The sequence below is a fragment of the Diabrotica virgifera genome, chromosome 7 (assembly GCF_917563875.1).
Source record: "Diabrotica virgifera virgifera chromosome 7, PGI_DIABVI_V3a".
NCBI classification, from domain to species: Eukaryota; Metazoa; Arthropoda; class Insecta; order Coleoptera; family Chrysomelidae; genus Diabrotica; species Diabrotica virgifera.
The window spans coordinates 46,349,808-46,369,950 of record NC_065449.1 but is presented as its reverse complement, the minus strand read 5'-3'; the positions used below and the strand labels follow the sequence as shown (position 1 = coordinate 46,369,950).

Genomic DNA, 20,143 nt, shown 5'->3' with positions numbered 1-20,143 from the left:
CTTTAGATCGTTAGTCTGCTTTTATATAAAAAGCAGTTGTTTTTGGCGACGTATTAATTTAATATAATATTTATGGATTACCGTTGAGGGCCGACTAGATCAACCAAAAGAGAAGATGTATTTGGTTATTATTCTAGTGACTTTCTTGGGTGTGAATTTGTCCTTTTAGTTTACTCGTCCTGGTTAAAATATAAACATTAGTAAATTGTAGGCCTTAGCTTTTGTTGCCCCGAACCTGAAGAAATACTTGTTTTGAAAAAGTGTTTCGAACGTTAAAGTTCAACATCTGATGTTCATCAGTCTATATATCCCGAAACGCAACGCTATATTAATTTGTTATGTTTTTTAACTTTGAAACTATTTGACCTAAGCTTTTACGTCTTATGCAATGTTTTCGCATAATTTTTAACCTTGTGGGATCGGTACTCATCTGAGGGAACGCAGATGTTTGGATTCAATAACCGTCTCTTTGTAAAGACAGTGAAGTCGGCTTTACTAATCAACAAGACATTTACTCCACACACTCACTATACATTACTCCTATGAGCTAGTTATAAACTATCTTATCACAAACAATCTACATATAATGTAATTATGCGACTAAAGGTTCCAAACCAAGACCAAAAAACAAAAACAAAAAAAAAACACGCCTAATGTGTAGATTAAAAATTTAAGAGGCAACAGTAGCGATCAACAGGTAGCAACAAACGCGGGCCAAGATTGCGGCTGTAATTTTGAATATTTTGTCGAGATATTTGGCACACATATTCGTAATATAATAAAGAATGGCGGCACAGAGCCCAATTTGAGAAATATGTTAGTATGTGGAAATTACTCTATAACTAAATAAAATATTGCAAAAAGGAGCCTGTATTGCAATTAAGAAGAACAAAAAAAGAAACTTTCTTCAAATAAACTTTTTTATCCCATGCCTAGATTTTGTGTCATATTGGACCTAGTAAAAATTTTTTATCTCTAACAAGAAATGTAACATATTATAACTAAATAACTGATTAGTCAACATCGAGAAAGTATCACTGTCATTTTGACAAACCTGCGTCAGATTTCCGTTCCGTTATCTGCACTCGATACGATTCGTATCGAGTGTTCGTAATCCCTATTCAAATAATAGAACAGAAATCTGTCATAATTTTATCAAAATGGCAGTGACACTTTCTCTATGTTGACTAATCAGTTAGAGATAAAAAAATTTTACTAGATCCAATATAACACAAAATCTAGGCATGGGATAAAACAGTTTATTTGAAGAAAGTTTATTTTTTTGTTCTTCTTAAGGAGGGGGTATGGTTTGAAATATTTAAATTTTTTATTATTTCAAATAAAAGTGCATAGGTACTTTCAAGAATAATCTCTGAAAATTTCAGGTTGATCGGAGTAAAATTACCCGAGATACAGAGTGTTGAATATCCCTACCTTCGACCCGCTTTGCCGCGGCTTCGCGCCAGCACGCTTGAGCGTAGTGAGAAACGTTAAACAACTGTTCGCCTTCTCTTTTGTAGATTACTCCGCAATTTAAAAAACATATTCCAATGTTCATCACTTTACGATTTGGCAGACAAATAAGAAGATGAAGATGCAGTTGTCAAAACTTTAAACGCATTTTTCTCAAAACTGCTTTTTCAAATGCGGTGGACATTGTAACTGAAAAACTACTTGACCGATCTACCCGAAATTTTGCATAGATTTTCTTTAGACATTTCGTGAGGTAACAACGTCGAGATATTTTTCGTTTTGTGCTTATTTTTTTCAACAATATTAAATCTGTTGATTTTCACAAAATTTTTATCAAAAATTTCGTATTTTTGACTTCTGAGTGATACCAAAAATTCAAAAATCATTTAAAATAAAAAAAAACTCGACGATGTTACCTCGTGAAACTCATAAGCTAATTAAATCTTTTTGAATTTTTTGTTCCGTATGATCCAGTGATGAGTTCTGATGTCCACCGCAAAATCCATTTTTTTTGAGCTGCCTGTCAAAATTTGTCACCAATGGCTTATTTTTGAATATTTTGCATTGAGTTCTTTCTCAAATATTCTTTGAATTGTACTTAATATGTTTATTTAATTTAAAAATAAAATAATTCCACTATAGCTTTGAAAAAAGATTCACAAAAATGTGCTTGATATGTTGATTTCAAACCATACCCCCCCCCCTAATGGCAGTACAGGCTCGTTTTTTTTAATATTGTATTTAATTACAGAGTAATTTCTACGTACTAATATATTTCTTAAATTGGGCTCTGTACCGCCATTCTTTATTATATTACGAATATGTGTGCCAAATATCTTGACAAAACATTCAAAATTACAGCCGCAATCTTGGACCGCGTTTGTTGCTACCTGTTGATCGCTACTGTTACCTCTTAAATCAATTTATGTAATGTTTACAATAAACCCTTTATTATTGACGTTTTGACTTTAGATCAGAAGCAGTTTCTAAAAATTTTCATATTGAAGACAATAAAATGAAAAACTTAGATACTACATACAAACAATTTTTTAACAAAAATAATATATTAATTCAACGATATACGAATTAAAATTTGATTATATTTTTAGGAACAGAATCAACTTCCTCTGATCAGATTAACAAAGATTGTGCAAGCCATACAAATGGTACAACGTCTTATCCAACCGCCAACTCTTGTAAGAGTATAACTAAGGGAAGTCCCGCAAGCAAGAGATGTCCCGAAGACCAAAACAGACCTGCAGCAACGTCCCAACCGCCACGTAAAAAGAAAAGAGCGGTGGCCAAAACTGCAAATATCAGAAATGCTACTACGAGTAATCAGAATGATGAGAACCAAAATGAACCAACCCCATCAACGTCACGTACAGAAAGTATAGTAAGTCATACGAACGGTACAATGTCTCATCCAACCACAAACTCTTCTAAGAGTAAGGAAAGTCCCTCAAGCAAAAGTATTTCTGAAGATCAAAACAGAACTGAAGCAACATCCCAACCACTAACTAAAAAGAAAAAAGTGGCCAGGACAACAAATGTCAGAAATACTACCATGAGTAATCAGAATGGCGAGAACCAAAATGAACCAACGCCATCAACGTCACGCACAGAAAGTATAGTAAGTCATACGAACGGTACAATGTCTCATCCAACCGCAAACTCTTCTAAGAGTAAGGAAAGTCCCTCAAGCAAAAGTTTTTCTGAAGATCAAAACAGAACTGAAGCAACGTCCCAACCACTAACTAAAAAGAAAAAAGTGGCCGGTACAACAAATGTCAGAAATACTACCATGAGTAATCAGAATGGCGAGAACCAAAATGAACCAACGCCATCAACGTCACGTACAGAAAGTATAGTAAGTCATACGAACGGTACAATGTCTCATCCAACCGCAAACTCTTCTAAGAGCAAGGAAAGTCCCTCAAGCAAAAGTATTTCTGAAGATCAAAACAGAACTGAAGCAACATCCCAACCACTACCTAAAAAGAAAAAAGTGGCCGGTACAACAAATGTCAGAAATACTACCACGACTAATCAGAATGGCGAGAACCAAAATGAAGCAAGGCCATCATCACCACGCAAAAAGAGTGTAGTAAGCGCTAGTCCAAAAAAGGACGAAAACAAAATGAATGACAATTTTTTAAACATAATGAACGATGTATTTACAACAGTCTTACAAAACCGAAATCTTGTTCACGTTATTGACGAAAAAGCATTTGAGCTATCGGTTCTTTTACAATCTGCGAAAAAAGAATATCAGTTTATTTGTTACAAATTATATACCAGAGTGAACACATGGCGCAATATTTTCCGATTCTGTAAGGATTATATGCCCAATTTGACAGATCAAAACGTAATTCAGATTTTCAATTTTTTAAAGGAAAATAATTTTGTTGATACAGGTAAGTTCGAATATTTCATTTTATTTTATTTATCAACGGGCAAGCCCAAATACAATTAATGTTAAACTATAAATTCATAATACTGACTATATATACGGTTACAATACAAAAAGTTAATCTGTATTATTATACAATGCAATACAAAAGTTATCTATATCTATTACTCGAGCCAAGAGTACACAAAACCTGACGTAAGAATGAGCCAAAGGTTGCAAATAAATCTATGTTGTCATATTGATTGGCTAGTCTAGCAGTTCTTGTAATAAAGTTGTTAAAGCCATAGTTAGTGCGATGTATAGGGTAATGGAAACTAGCTATAGATCTGGTAGGTCTATATGGAACATGTATATAAATTTTATTGAGCAAAGAAGAAGCAGCAGCTCTACCATGCAAAATATTGTAAAAAGTAATAAAATCTCTCTTCTTATGACGTATAGAAATGGGTGGCATATTTAATGTAGCAAGTAAATATGCATCATTGTAGTTGTCCAAGATGTTTAATTTGAAAGCAATCTGTTTAAGAAATTTATGCTCAACACGACACAAGGTCTCAATATGCACACCATAAAAAGGTGACCATGCACAGTACGCATACTCAAGATGGGGGCGGACAAGAGAGCAATAAAGCGTTTTTAAGGCAGTAATCCCAGTAAAATCCTGTGTACTTCTTCTGACAAAGCCAAGCATCTGAAATGCCTTGTTGACTACATTATTTAAGTGATCACAAAGTTGTAGAGATGCATCCAAAGTAACACCAAGATCCTTGATGAAAGGTACAGTATCTAGGCAATGCTGTCTAATCTTGTATTCAAAATTGATTGGGGATCTAGATCGAGAAAACGTAATTGCTTTGCATTTAGTTGGATTCAGACTCATCCCATTTCTTGTACACCAGTCGGTGTACACCAGTCATTTGTCTCATCAACAAATTGATTAACTCATATTGAATTTTATCACAGTCATTGAGAGATTTAATCAGACAGCTCAATTTTAAGTCATCGGCAAACAGCAAAAAAAGGGAAGAAGAAAAACTTTCGTGAATATCGTTTATAAAAATGTTAAACAGAAGAGGCCCAAGATGTGATCCTTGAGGAACCCCTGAAGGAACAAGAATTGATTTGGAAAGAAAATTACCAATTTTTTACTATCTGTCTACGATTAGACAAATAGCTGCTAAACCAAGAAATGAAGCCTTGGAGAAATCAGTGTAAATTGTATTAACTTGTTACCCCCTCTCAAGCGAGTCAAATAAAAAATCTACATAAGTTAATAGGTTAAGCTCAGTAGATCTATGGGGTCTAAACCAAATGGGGTGTTGATCGATAAGTTTAGGCTCGAGTAAAGGAGTTAAAAAGTCACAAACCAGACTCTTAAACACTTTGGGTATTACACCAAGGACGCTAATAGTACGATAATTACTAACAAGAGATTTATCCCGATTAAATATAGGCTTAAGTAAACTTTCTTTCCAGTAATCTGGAAAAACACCAGTTTGAAGGGAACAATTAAATATGTAATACAATGGCCTGGAAAGGTTAAAGCTGCATTTCTTTAAGAACAAAGGAGGTATACCGTCAGTGCCTGGGCCCTTATTGATATTGTAACAAAAACGAGCGTTCGGGTATTTATTTATGACTTTATTATTTATTTATACAAGTTTACTTTACAAACTTTAGCTTAAGACTAAACTGTATTTACAAATATGCCCGTATTTATACCCAGTTGTTATTCTGGAACAATCGACGCCCATCTCTAGCTATCAGCGTGTTCCGCCTACGGGTCGTATGTTCGAGAAGTTCCTCCTCCTTTCCGCCGAGGCCTAGATCATTCGATGACGTCATTCTCGAGGTGTTTACTGTTATACGGCGGTCGTCCAAGATTTCTCTTTTGTTACACTGCTCCCCTCTTAAGATCTGAGCGTCCCGATCAGCAACTCTAGATGAAGGCCCAGGATGGCGGAATCTACACGACTCTCCAGCTCTGCATACACCTTTCAAGAAGAAATAGCAGTCTACTGTCTTTGAAGGGTATGACATCTTCGGGTTCATGCAACACACAGTAATTCGTACGCCAGTTTCTCTGAAGATCACTTCAAGCATGCTTCTCACAATCTTCCAATCCAGACTTTCTACTGCATGGCCTATTTTTGGTATAGCCAAATCTTTGATGTCATAATTACACACGATTTTCTTCAAATTAGTTAGAGCACGCCATATGTTCTCGTAGCTTGGCGTGTCCGTATAAGACTTCCTGGTCACTATATACAGCAAAGATCGAGGACCATCTTCCAATCGCAATACTCTTCCAATTTTAGGTTGTTGATTCCTTAACTCGTCCAGGCGGCCGAAATTTCTATTGAATACGGACGAGATTCCTTTAGTCATCTCGAGGTCTTGGGCAACACAGTGGGCTAGAGAGACGTTTTCTGGAACACCAAATAGATCTTGCTGAACTTCTGTGGTCACGCCGAATCTAGCACTCTTTCTTTCTGCGTAATTTGATATAAATTCCTTAAAACTTGGCTGTGGTGCATCTTTCATCTCCTGCTGGAGGACTCGGGCTTCCTCTGTCTGATTTGAGCCAGCATATGGTGCGAGACGATTTAGGTGAATAACTTTTGGTTTACCGTTTGGCAACTTCTTAATTCTGTATATTACGTCATTTATTTTCTTCTTAACTTCATACGGACCTTCCCATTGTCTTTGTAGTTTAGGACACAAGCCGCGACGACGTTGAGGATTATAAAGCCAGACAAGATCACCTATTTCGAAGCTTTCAATCTTGCATCGAGAATCATATTGATCTTTCATTCTGTCACTGGCTATCTGGATGTGTTGTCGGGCAAGTTCATGAATGTTGTTCATTCGTAACTTCAGGCGGTCGACGTATTCTTCACCTGCAACATGTTCCTCGGAAGGTCCGCAACCAAACTCTAGGTCGCAGGGCAAACGAACTTCACGACCCAACATCAGGCAGGTTGGTGTTTGACCTGTAGTTTCATTTACGGCCGAGCGGTAGGCCATCAGGAATAAATGAATGTGTTGGTCCCAATCTCGCTGATTTTCAGATACAACTTTGGACAAGTGTTTACCCATCGTTCGGTTCATCCTCTCGACCATCCCATCTGATTGAGGATGCAGGGGTGTTGTTCTGGTCTTATTGACACCAATCAATTTACAAACGTTTTGGAAAAGAGCTGACTCAAAGTTTCGCCCTTGGTCGGAGTGGATCTCCAAGGGAACACCAAATCGGCTGAAGAATTCTTTAACAAGTACCTCTGCAACGGTAGCAGCTTCTTGATTTGGTAATGCATAGGCCTCGGTCCATTTCGTAAAATAATCCATGGCTACCAGGATGTATTTATTTCCAGCATCAGTTTCTGGAAATGGACCTGCAATGTCGATTGCTACTCTTTCCATAGGACTGCCAACATTGTACTGTCTCATGGGTGCTCTCTTTTTACCAACGGGACCATTACCGGATGCACACAGTTCACATTTCTGGCACCATCTTCTTACATCATCTTTACAGTTCACCCAATAGAACCGTTCTCGAACCTTTTGCAGAGTCTTCGTAATACCAAAGTGTCCACCTGATGTACCGTCATGCAACTGACGCAATACTTCTGACACTTTACTTTTAGGTACAATCAACTGAAGCTTAGATTCTGTACCATCATCGTTCTCAAAGGTTCTGTACAGAAGATCATCTTTTAGTATCAGGCAATTCCATTGGCTCCAGTAGGCCTTGACTTCCGGACTACATGCACTAATGTTTTGCCAACTAGGTCTCTCACCTCGACGCATCCAATCCAATACTCTTTTTATACATGGATCGTCTTCTTGGGCTTCTTGTAACTGTTGTGGCTGCCATTGCTCATTAACGACGGTAGTTCGTCTCACAGGGCAAAGCTGTTCATCTACTTTAAGCCGGTGATTACAACTTTCACTGCATGGCCGTATCGAGGAAGCATCTGTATTTGAACCAACTCTTCCAGCCCTCTTCATGCGTCTCTTCGGCATCGTGTCACGAATCACCCTCCGTACAATTTCCACCAAACGTTCATCTTTTCTCTTATCGCCTTTTTCCACGGTTATTACTCGATTGTTTCGTGAAGCTTGGCTAGCTGCTTCGTGTTCCAAGGCAATAGCAAGTGCTTCATCTAAAACTTTCGGTCTTGCTAGTCGTAAAGCTTTTTGTAGTTCACTATCTTTCAGCCCATTGACGAAGGTATCTACCGCAATTTCTTCTAAAATACTGTCTGGCGCCTCCGGATAAGCCAACCGCACCACACGAGCAACATCTGCTTCAAATTCTTGCAGATTCTCACTTGCCCGTTGACTTCTACTTCGCAGTTGTGCTTTGTATACTTGTTGTAGATGGGCATCTCCATAGCGTTTTTCTAGACGAGTGAACAATGTCTGGTAACAATTTTCTTGACCCTTAGGAATTGATCTTAATATATCTGCAGCATCACCTCGCAAAGCAGCAGTCAAGGAAACAGCCTTTTCCTGTTCGGTCCAATGATTGGCGGTCGCAATAGCTTCAAATTGTCTAAGATATATGGACCAAGAGGACTTTCCATCGAATGGTGGTAATTTGAATCTCATATTATGCGACGTTTCGTCTCTCGGTAGTTCATCTTTCACTACAGGATCTAACGCTGCTGCATTAACTGATGGTTGTACTTTTGTATCGGTTATCATGCTCTCTAGTTGTTTGATCTTTTCTTCTACGGTCTCTACACTTTTCTGCATCTTATCGAATGTTCTAGAAACTTCTTCAAATTTCTCGTCATTCTGTCTACAAACGTCTTTAATTACTTGAGAAACACTTTCAAATTTCTCGTCGCTTTTTCTAGAAGTTTCATCGATCTTTTGAGAAACACTTTCAAATTTCTCGTTGTTCTGTCTACTAACTTCTTCAAGTTTCTCGTTGCTTCTTCTAGAAGTTTCATCGATCGTTTCAGAAACAGTTTTTAATTTCGATAAGATTACTTGTTCTGCTGACTGGAAGTGGAACGTCTTTGGGTCTTCTCCGTTCTTCGTGAGGACATCCTCGAGTCGTGCTTGTAGGACTATCTTGAGCCCACTGCTGTCCAGATCCCGTTCCTCTAGCTGTTCACGGAGCTGTTTTACTGTAAATTCTTGTAGCAACATCTTTGGTGGACACACACGTACTTTCCAAAATGTCTTTTAAAAGTCTTTCCGAATACCGAACAATCAACTCACTTTAACTATTCCCGACGAATAAAGTCCAAAAGTCTTTTGAAGTCTTTCCGAATACCGAACAATTAACGCACTCCGGTTATTCCCGACGAATAAAGTTCAAAAGTCTTTTAAAGTCTCTCTGTAATTCACTTATTTATATCGCACTAACTTTACCGAACACCGACACCAACTGTAACAAAAACGAGCGTTCGGGTATTTATTTATGACTTTATTATTTATTTATACAAGTTTACTTTACAAACTTTAGCTTAAGACTAAACTGTATTTACAAATATGCCCGTATTTATACCCAGTTGTTATTCTGGAACAATCGACGCCCATCTCTAGCTATCAGCGTGTTCCGCCTACGGGTCGTATGTTCGAGAAGTTCCTCCTCCTTTCCGCCGAGGCCTAGATCATTCGATGACGTCATTCTCGAGGTGTTTACTGTTATACGGCGGTCGTCCAAGATTTCTCTTTTGTTACAATATCAAGAGAAGAGAGCTTGGTGTATATTTCTGATATTAAAATTGTATGATTAGTGACATGAGTATTGGATGAAGATAGTTCATGATATTAAGATTACTCTGAGAATAAACTGTGGAAAAATAATCAGCAAACAAATTTGCAATATCTTTGCCCGAGCTACAATATTTGTCGAGATATTTAAGTCCATTAGGAAGAGCACTATTTTTTCTTTTATTATTACCAAAAGACCAGAATTTCTTGATATTTGAAGATATAGCTGTTTCAGTAGACTGAACTTATTGTGAGTAGCATTCCCGAGTCAGATCCTTGCACAATTGTCTAACCCTAGAAAACTCCCAATAGTCATTCAAACAACCAGTTGACTTTTCAATCCAGATTTAGCCATACGGTTCACACTCCCTCTAAGGGGAAAATTGACTCATCCCAGATACTTACGGTATCAAAAGGATTGAACTCTGGTGGAACTCTTTCCATGTTATCGAGCCCTAGGTGACTTGGTATGCAGGTGTATCTCCCAAAAATTTTCGTACACTTCTGGCCGTCGCGAGTAGTACAGCTTTCTGCATAGTATTATAAAGATGTTCATTCAGACCCAGCTTTTTGATGCTTTCGAGGAGGGTCTTCGGAATGACTCCAGTAGTAGACATAATAATCGGTATTGTCTGGGTACTTTGCATTCTCCATTGTCTCCGTATTTGAATTTCCAGATCTCTGTACTTGGCGATCTTTTCAGTAAATTTACTACGTAGATTATTGTTGTTAGGTATCGCCACATCACTTAGTGTTGTTTGTCTCGTTAATTTATTAACTAGTACGAGATCTGGTCTATTATGTGCCACTGTTTGGCCTGTGAGCACAGTGCAGTCCCAGTATAGCTTGTAGTTGCCATCCTCAAGCATACTCTCAGGAACGTATTGATAATATGGGAGATGGTCTGTTTGGAGAAGTCCCAGTTTGATAGCTATCTCGTGATAAAGGATCTTTCCAACTGAGTCATGTCGTTCCTTGTATTCAGTTGCAGCAAATGCCTGGCAGCCCCGGTAATATGTTGGATGGTTTCTTGGGCTTGACATCGGGCGCGTTCACCAGATGCAAACGTTGGCAATCAGTTTGCGCTTTATGGTTCTGAACGACTTGCTAACGTCAAACATGTTTGGAAAGCAGTCGCCATTTTTGCAAACATAAGATATTTAAGTTGAACTTTGCAAACGTGTTGAAGATTGAAAAAATATGGCGGGAATTTAAATTGTATATATTGTAGAATATATTGATAAGGGTTTTATATATAAAATAAAGGCTACTGAAGACATTCTGATACGTTATTATCTATTAAATAAATTCTTTTTTCCTTTAATAAAAAAAAAATAAATTCAAAAACGTATTTATTGAGAAAATTTATTTTAGGTTACGTTCAAACCAAGCAACCATAATGTAAAATTTTAACCTAAACAACCAACCGTTCAGCTCGCTGTCAACAAGTTTAGAATCAAAGCGCAAACATTTGTGAACGTGTTTGCATCTGGTGAACGCAGTCATCCATATCAGCATCTGTCGTTTTGAACCTGAGGGTCTTTGACGATATATTTCAGGTAATTTCTGGTTGGTATAACCTGATCCTGAATGGCCAGTATTGATCCCTCCGTTTCAGGGAACATCCTTCCTGATGTCAACCAATAGTTCGACGCTGTGTTGTCGACATAGTCTTGGCTGACCTCATTGGGATGTCGCCTGTGTAGAGGTTTACCCATCCAGGTGCGCATTTTTTTGTCTTTAGTGAGGTGGTTTATGCGCATTTCTGGTTCCCTCAATTTGATCGGTGTTGTGTCATCTACTGCGCAGATAGCACGATGTAGAGTAGATGATTCAGCCTGCATCTGAAAATAAGTTCTTAAGTTAGCAATTTGTTTGTCTAATTGCTCACCTATATCCATAAGTCCTCTTCCTACTAAATTCCGTGGTAGTGTCGTTCTTTCCACTGCACTTTTGGGATGGTGTTTTTGTGCCTTTGTGAGGTGCGTTCTTACTTTTCGCTGAAGATTTTCTATGTCCGTTTTTGTCCACTTAACAATGCCAAATGAGTAGCTAAGCGTGGAACATGCGTAGGTGTTTAGTGCCTTAAACAAATTTCTACTGTTAAGGTGTGAGCGAAACAGTTGTTTTATCCTTCGTATAAACTCTGTAGTTATCTCTGTTTTCATTTGTTTGTGGCCAATTTTCCGCGCTTGCTTTACTCCAAGATATTTATACATATCGTTTTCACCCATGGCCTCGATGTTCTGGCCATTTTGCATATCGAATCCTCCGGGCTGTACTTTTCACAATGTCAATTAAGCACAAACATTTAATTTAATTTTTAGACCACAAGTAAATAAATTACTGATAGTCGGAGCCTAATGTAAAAAACTAAATTAGAATCATTAAACGTTGTCTGCTGTATTAAAATGTCCACTGTAAACTATGTAATTCAGTTAAAACCCTTGCATTCAACACCTTTAAAGCGTAATAAATACATAATACTAGTTTAGTTAAAAGATCAAGTGTTTTATTGTAAATGATTGACATTTTATCAATTCGTTTAAAATTATTCCATATTTCAATAGAGTTCAGAAAAACATTAGATACAAATCATTTTTCCACTAAGAGCATTAATTACATTTTAGGAATTAAACCATAGTTAGTTAAGTAAAAGTTATAATTAAGTAAATAAACAAGGGGTTCCATTAATAAAATTTCTACAATTACAGGTTCTTCTACGCAATGTTGCCAGGTCATTAAAATTTATCAAAATAAAAATTCACTCGTATGGAGAACAATGTAATTTTTTTTTGGAAACGGTTAAACTTTAGGAGAAAATGTTATAGGACTTTTTTGTTCTAAATTGTGTATTATATCCACACCTTAAAGGAACGCACTATTTTCGGGGACACCCTGTATATAGCAGTTAATAATAGGGAACTTGCATAAAATTTTAAATTCGAAAAATTTTTTATAAATCACACCAAACATAATTTAAAACATGTATCAAAGATAAAAAAGTTTTGTTTGTCTTTCGTTTGGCCCCTAAAGACGATTAAAATTTCAAATTATACTTTCTTCTTCTTTGAGTGCCTCTCCTATCGGAGATTGGATATCATTAGGGCGATTCTAATTTTATTTACTGCTGTTTTGAACAATTCGTTAGTGGTACAGCCAAACCACTCTCTCAAATTTCTCATCCAGGACATTCTTCTACGGCCTGGATTTCTTCGTCCTTGGATTTTTCCTTGCATTATATTTTGTAGGAATGTGTACTTTTGTCCCCTCATCAGGTGGCCTAAGTATTCAAGTTTTTTCTTTTTTATATTCAGTAGAACTTCTGGCTCGTTATTTATTCTGCGTATTACTTCTTCATTTGTAATTTTATCCACCCAACTTATTCTTAGTATACGGCGGTAGCACCACATCTCAAAGATTTCAAGATTTTTAATATTCCTCTGTTTAAGAGTCCATGACTCAACACCGTAGAGCAAAGTACTGAATACATAGCATTTTAACATTCTAGTTCGTAGATGAATACTAATATCACGATTACAAAATAATTTTTTCATTTTTATAAAAGTAGACCTGGCAATTTCAATACGTCTTTTTATCTCGTGATTTTGGTCACCTGTTTCATTGATAAGGGTTCCCAAGTATTTGTATTCGTTTACTTTTTCAAGTTGGGTACCGTTTATTGTGATACTAGTATCATTTATTGGATTCTTACTGAAGGTCATATATTTGGTTTTTTGACGTTCATCCTTATGCCGTAGTTATTACATATCTCATTCATACTTTCAACTAGATGTTGTAGTTCTTGCGCTGTTCTTGCCATTATCACAGTATCATCAGCATATCGAATGTTATTGATAACTTCTCCATTGACTATTATCCCTTCGTTTGCATATGAGAGAGCTTCTTGGCATATTTGTTCGCTGTAGATATTAAACAAGAGCGGTGACAATATACAACCCTGTCGTACCCCTCTACGTATTTCTATTTCGTCCAATGTTTGGTCTTCTATTTTTATATTAGCTCGCTAATTCCAGTACAGATTTAATATTATTTGTATGTCTCTGGTGTCAATGTTCTTACTCTCCAGGATTTCTTTGAGTTTACTGTGGCGAACTTTGTCAAAGGCCTTTTCAAAGTCTATAAAGCAGGCGTGTACCTCTTGGTTAACTTCTAGGCATCTCTGTGTTAGAACGTTCAAGGCAAAGAGAGCATCCCTTGTACCTAATCCTTTTCTGAATCCCATCTGTGTATCGTTAATATCGATGTCTAGTTTTTGATAGATTCGGTTGTGGATGACTCTAAGAAATATTTTAAGCAGGTGACTCATCAAAGAGATTGTTCGATGATCTGAACATCGCATTGCCTTATTTTTCTTCGGTATGGTGACAAACGTAGACAGCAACCATTCTTGCGGTATTATACCAGTACTGTATATTGTATTGAATATATGCAATATTATGGTTACGGATTTATCATTCAAAAGCTTCAGCAGTTCTGTAGGGATTTCATCAGGTCCGTTTGCTTTTCCATTTTTAGCGTTTCTTATTGCGTATTCTAGTTCTTCTTTCAATATGTCTGGCCCAGTTGCATTGATTATCTGAGTTAAGTTGTTTCTATCGTCTTCAAATAATTCATTCAGGTATTCTGTCCATCTTTTTATTTTATTCTCTAGATCTACAATAAGATTTCCATCTTTGTCTTTAAGTTTACCTATTTGGCATTTCTTTATGCTTCCTGTTATCTCTTTTACTTTTTTGTGCATATTGAACGCATCGTACTTTTTCTCATAGGTTTCCATTTCTTCACACTGTTCTTTAATCCACGCCTCTTTGGCTTCTTTTATTCTCTTTTTTATGTGTTTGTTTATTTCTTTGTATTTGTCTAGGTAATTCTTCATCTTTCTTCTTTGTTCCATCAAGTCTAGTATGTCCTGTGTCATCCACCCCTTGTTCTTTGTTGTCGTTTTTGTCAGATGTTTCTTTCCTGCTGTTTGTATAGATGTATTTATGTACTTTAATTTTTGGTTAACGTTATCTGTATCGTTAATTTATTGTTGCACTGAACTGAGGTTTTCATTTATTTCTTCTCCTGTTTCTTGTCGTATATTTTTGTTTCTAAGTTTATCTAAATCTAGTGTCTTTCTGTGTGGCCTGCTAATCTTTTTTGGTCTCGCTCTATCACAGTAACTACCGGCTTATGATCTGAGCCTATATCAGCTCCTGGGTACGTCTTAGTACATTTAACAGCATTACGATACCTTCTTGCTATCAGAATGTAGTCTATTTGATTTCTCACTATTTTTTCTTTGGTATGTTGTGGAGATGTCCATGTATATAATCGCCGAGGAGGTAATTTGAAAAGGGTGTTTGTTATTACGAAGTCTTCGCTCTGGCAAAATTAAATCAATCGATCTCCTCTGTCGTTTCTGTTTCCAAGTCCATAGTTTCCTACATGTTCTCCTACCTTACCTTGACCGACCTTGGCATTAAGATCGCCCATTATTATGTTAATGTGTTGCTTTTTTATTGCTTTCAGCATTTCTTCTAAGTCGTTGTAGAATTGTTCTATTTCATCGTCATCTTTATCTGCTGTTGGTGCATAGACTTGAATAAGATTTATTAAGTTATGTCTTTCTTTAATTTGTATTAATATTAAGCGTTCTGAGTAAGGAGTACAGGTAATCAGAGAATTTTTCCATTTTTTTGAAATGATGATTCCAACTCCGTACCGATGGGTGTTGTTGTCGATTCCGGAGTAATCAAATACGCCATCATTTCGTGTTGAACATTTCCCAGATCCTGGCCATTGTGTATCGCTGATTCCTAAAAATTATACCAGCCAGCCCAAAACGCGTCGTGACGTCACCCGGTTATATGTTTACATTCTGAATCAACAAAGTAAACAAAATTGTATATAATTTTAAATTAGACATTTATAGACGTCAGTAGAAAATACAGTTATGTGACGTTACAAGTGTTTTTGATCGTTAGAACTATTCATAAAAAATTTGTACTTTTACAAAATGGATTTATTTTCCATAGTAAACCTTCTTTCCTTTCCTTCAATAACTATATGAAACTCCAATCTCAACAAACTGGTATATATTATTACAATGACATACGATAAATGCCATTAGAATATAAATATTTTTCCTTTATTCCGCGACAACGAGCTGGCCAAATACCCAAGTAGGTGGAGGCCAATAAACTCAAGAAGAAGAAGAAGAATATACCTAAATATAACTATAAACGGAACCATATAGTTAAACTATGTGATGTCACGGGTCGTTTGAACTATTTTAAAATACAGAAGACTTTAAATTTGTACTTCTAAGTTATTATGAGTTTTTTAAGCGTGAAATTTTGGAAATCTCATTTTTATACAAAACTGAACATTATTATATAGCCTAATAAAATAAAAAAAAATCAAAATGTAAATTCGTATAGGTTGGAACAAATTTTATATCAAACTTTAGGTGAGTATAAAAGATATTTTCAAGAAAGTATCCAAATCATATAAGGGGATCATTGTTTAAATAATTAAATAGGGGTAATTTTTGCACAATATTTACTTTTTTAATTGCTGAGGTAATTTACATTTTAATGAAGGTCTCTAGGGTTTTTTTCTACAAAGCTAAAGGATATATCTTTCACCTAAGACATAATAAATTAAATTTGACCCCCTATTTATTTAAATAATTATAGATAAAATTTAAAAATCAAATTTACAAAAAAATATTTTTTGCGTTATAAACAAGCACTATTAAATTTATTTTATTTAATAGGAGAAGTTGTGCTATATTACCAGTAAAAAAAAATTGGTTAAAAAATATTTAATAATTTATGAGATATTTCATTTGTTTATCAATTGTTACTATATTTTCAATTGCAAAAACGCGGTTGTTACCAAAAGAATATAAACCTGCTTAAAATCTTATTACTTTTATTTTTATGTATGATTTTGATAAATGTATTGATAAAATCAAATTTCAATTTAACTCCCCTCTAAAATGACATTTGAAAATTGTTCTAATTTGTTTATAATTTGTCTTTTTAATAACGTCGCGGGGATTAAACATTTTGAAATGCTGTTCCGATAATCGGGTTCCTGGGAATTTTTTACTAATTAACAAAATTTTTTTGTCGTTTTTTCTTCTTCTTTTTTTTCCTTATAGTATAAGATATAGCTTTGCTTATAGAGGGGGTTTCATTAAGAATGTCCAATCTCTGAGTTGTCGATTCTAGACCTCAAAATATTAAGATTTAACCAAAATCACTTCAATAAAATATGGCTGCTTATTGAGCTACAGGGTGTTTTATTTAAAAATTTAAAAATTATTTTTGCTCAGTATTTTAAAACTATTCGACATATCCTTTTAATACTTGGTAGAAAGTGTAGGTACTAAACATCCTATGAAATTATATTAAATACAGGTTTGCGGCTATTACCAGAGGCGTACGACAGGCGGACAGGGGAAAGCAAATGGTTGACCCTTGCCAAATTCTACGTCACTGGTGAAATTGCCATTTTAGCACAATTTTTAAATTCGCCAATACTGTATATGTAAATAACATCCTCTTTACTCGTAACGATAAAGTCATTAGTTTTCGAGATATTTGAAGTTAAACATGTAACGGCACAGTTATTTAATTATTTTGATTAATATATTGTGCCGCTTAATTTTCAGTTTCAAATATCTCAAAAACTAATGATTTTATCGTTAAGACTGAAGAGTATATTATTCCTTCCTAACATTAGCTTTCGAGATATTTGAAATTAAAAATTAAGCGGCACAAAACCTTAATCAAAATAAAATAACTGTGCCGTTTAACTACAAATATCTCGAAAACTAATGACTTTATCGTTACTAGTGAAAAGTAAGTTATTTACATTGAGCATATGGGAGAATCTAAAAATTGCGCTAAAATGGCAATTTCGCCAGTGACGTAGAATTTGGGAAGGGTCAACCATTTGCTTTCCCCTGTCCGCCTGTCGTACGCCTGTCGTACGCCTCTGGTACTAGCCGGAAACCTGTATTTAAAATAATTTCATAGGGTGTATAGTACCTACGCTTTCTACGAAGTATGAAAAGGATATGTCGAATAGTTTTAAAATACTGAGCAAAAATAATTTTTAAATAAAACACCCTGTAACTCAATAAGGAGCCATATTTTATTGAAGTGATTTTGGTTAAATCTTAATATTTTGAGGTCTAGAATCGACAACCCAGAGATTGGACATTCTTAATGAAACCCCCCATATAAGCAAAACTATATCTTTTACTATAAGGAAAAAAAAAGAAGAAGAAAAAACGACAAAAAAAATTGTTAATTAGTGAAAAATTCCCAGGAACCGAATTATCGAAACAGCATTTCGAAACGTTTAATCCCCGTGACGTTATTAAGAAAACAAATTATAAACAAATTAGAACCATTTTCAAATGTCATTTTAGAGGGGAGTTAAATTGAAATTTGAATTTATCAATACATTTTTTGAAAATACACATAAAAATAAAAGTAACGAGGTTTTACACAGTTTCATATTCTTTTGGTAACAACCGCGTTTTTGCAATTGAAAATATAGTAACATTTGATAAACAAATGAAATATCTCATAAATTATTAAATATTTTTTAATAATTTTTTTTTGCCTAATACTGGTAATATAGCGCAAGTTCTTCTATTAAATAAAATAATTATAGTGCATATTTAAATCGCAAAAAATACTTTTTTGCAAATTTGATTTTTATATTTTATAATTAATTATTTAAATAAATTGGGGGTCAAATTTAATTTAGTTAGTCTTAAATGAAAGATTTTTCCTTCAGTTTTGTAGAAAAAAACCCTAAAGACCTTCATTAAAATGTAAATTACCTCAGCAGTTAAAAAAGTGAATATTGTGCAAGAATGACCCCTTTTTAATTATTTAAACAATGATCCCCTTATATGATTTGGATACTTTCTTGAAAATATCTTTTGTACCCTCCTAAACTTTGATATAAAATTTGTTCCAACCTGTACGAATTTACATTTTGATTTACATGTAGTGTAATCTTATTTTACTAGACTAATATTCAAGTTCCCTATTATGTCCCGTCCATCAAGCCTGATTTGATTCATTTTATGGTAACTTTAAGTGTTCACGTGCCTTCCAGTAATCAATAAAAGAATCATAATTTTTCTTGCACTTCCAAAAATCTTTCCTCATTCTTTCCTCAAGCAACTTCAACTCCAAAATTGGTTCCCAAGTATCTGTTCCCTTTTAAAAAACTAATAATGATAAAATTGTTAATAATAAATACATATTTGTAAAAATAAATTAAATACTCTTGCATTTTACAGATTATAAAAATGATAGTATGGAATCACTGCTGGGAACACTTCCTGCAAAAGATGTTAAGGATATTTGTCTACACCTCAAAATTAAAACCACCACTACCAAAGAAAACATGATAGAAACTTTATTACAAAGGTGTAGAAGGCAGCCTACCCTCTTCGGTATTAAGTCTACGCATGATCTTATCTTTGACGAAATAATCAAAAAGATGGGGATATATGCTCTAAGGATTAACGACTCGTTTAAGAAACATATTAATCACGTTTACCTATTAGCAACATTCACTAATAACAGATTTCAAAATATTGATGATTTCTTACGAAGGGATTTAAAATGTGATTTTCCATATTTCGTACCTGAAAACTATAAAGTTTTTAGTGATAGACAAGAATTTTTGAGGTAAGGACATTTCGTTGCTTTAATTTTAGGGTTGAGTCTACTGAAATGGCAATGGTCAATATTCTCAAACTCTCGTTTCAATACTTCGAAACACGTGTAGAACAATGATAGAGCTTGAATTGAAAAGAAATGCAATCATCTACTTTTATTCAAACCATTGATATATAAATTGTTGATTTTTTCTAAAAATTTTAGGTATGCCGAGGCATGTGAGCTCAGACAAACTTTAGAAACGACCAAAAATCATGAAACTTTACAAGAAATTGGCAAGAAAGTTCATGAGACTTTAAAGACTTTGAAACGAACGTAAGTAATTGATTATTTAATTTTAAAAACAAAGTATTATTTACAATCTCTCACTCTTGCACCTGTCTTCACACTAGTTGTGCTTACACTAGTTTATTTACACTTTGTCATCATCAGCATCATCCTTGGCTCGACAATCCTTCGTAGATCCTTGGTCTGCTCTAAGATTCGTCGCCATTCTGTTGGTTTCTGAAAATCTGCTACCATTTTCTTATTTGTAATATCCCTAAGTCGGTCTCAATTCCATCTAACCACATAATTCGTGGTCAACCTGCGCTTCTTCGTATCTAGGGTCGGTGGTTAGTTTTTTAGTAATTGTGTTGTTTGGCATTCATATTCTGTCTAGGCCATCTTAAGTGTCTGTGTTTAAATGAACTTTACAAATTGAAATTTATATTTATAAACATCCAAATCCAAGCGTTTTGTACTAAATTCACAATCAAGATGCAGTAGAAATAAACAAACCAAGACACGTTAAATC

The 20,143-nt window shown here is 35.0% G+C and overlaps 1 protein-coding gene across 1 annotated transcript in view; it reads left to right on the top strand.

The window, feature by feature from the left end:
* LOC126887999 (uncharacterized) overlaps window positions 1–20,143 on the top strand; it is a 70,267-nt gene that overhangs the window by 21,145 nt on the left and 28,979 nt on the right. The window contains exons 3-5 of the mRNA XM_050655986.1: window positions 2,583–3,890; window positions 18,963–19,356; window positions 19,552–19,662. Coding sequence (XP_050511943.1) covers window positions 2,583–3,890; window positions 18,963–19,356; window positions 19,552–19,662 — 1,813 coding nt within the window. The remainder of the gene's footprint in view (window positions 1–2,582; window positions 3,891–18,962; window positions 19,357–19,551; window positions 19,663–20,143) is intronic.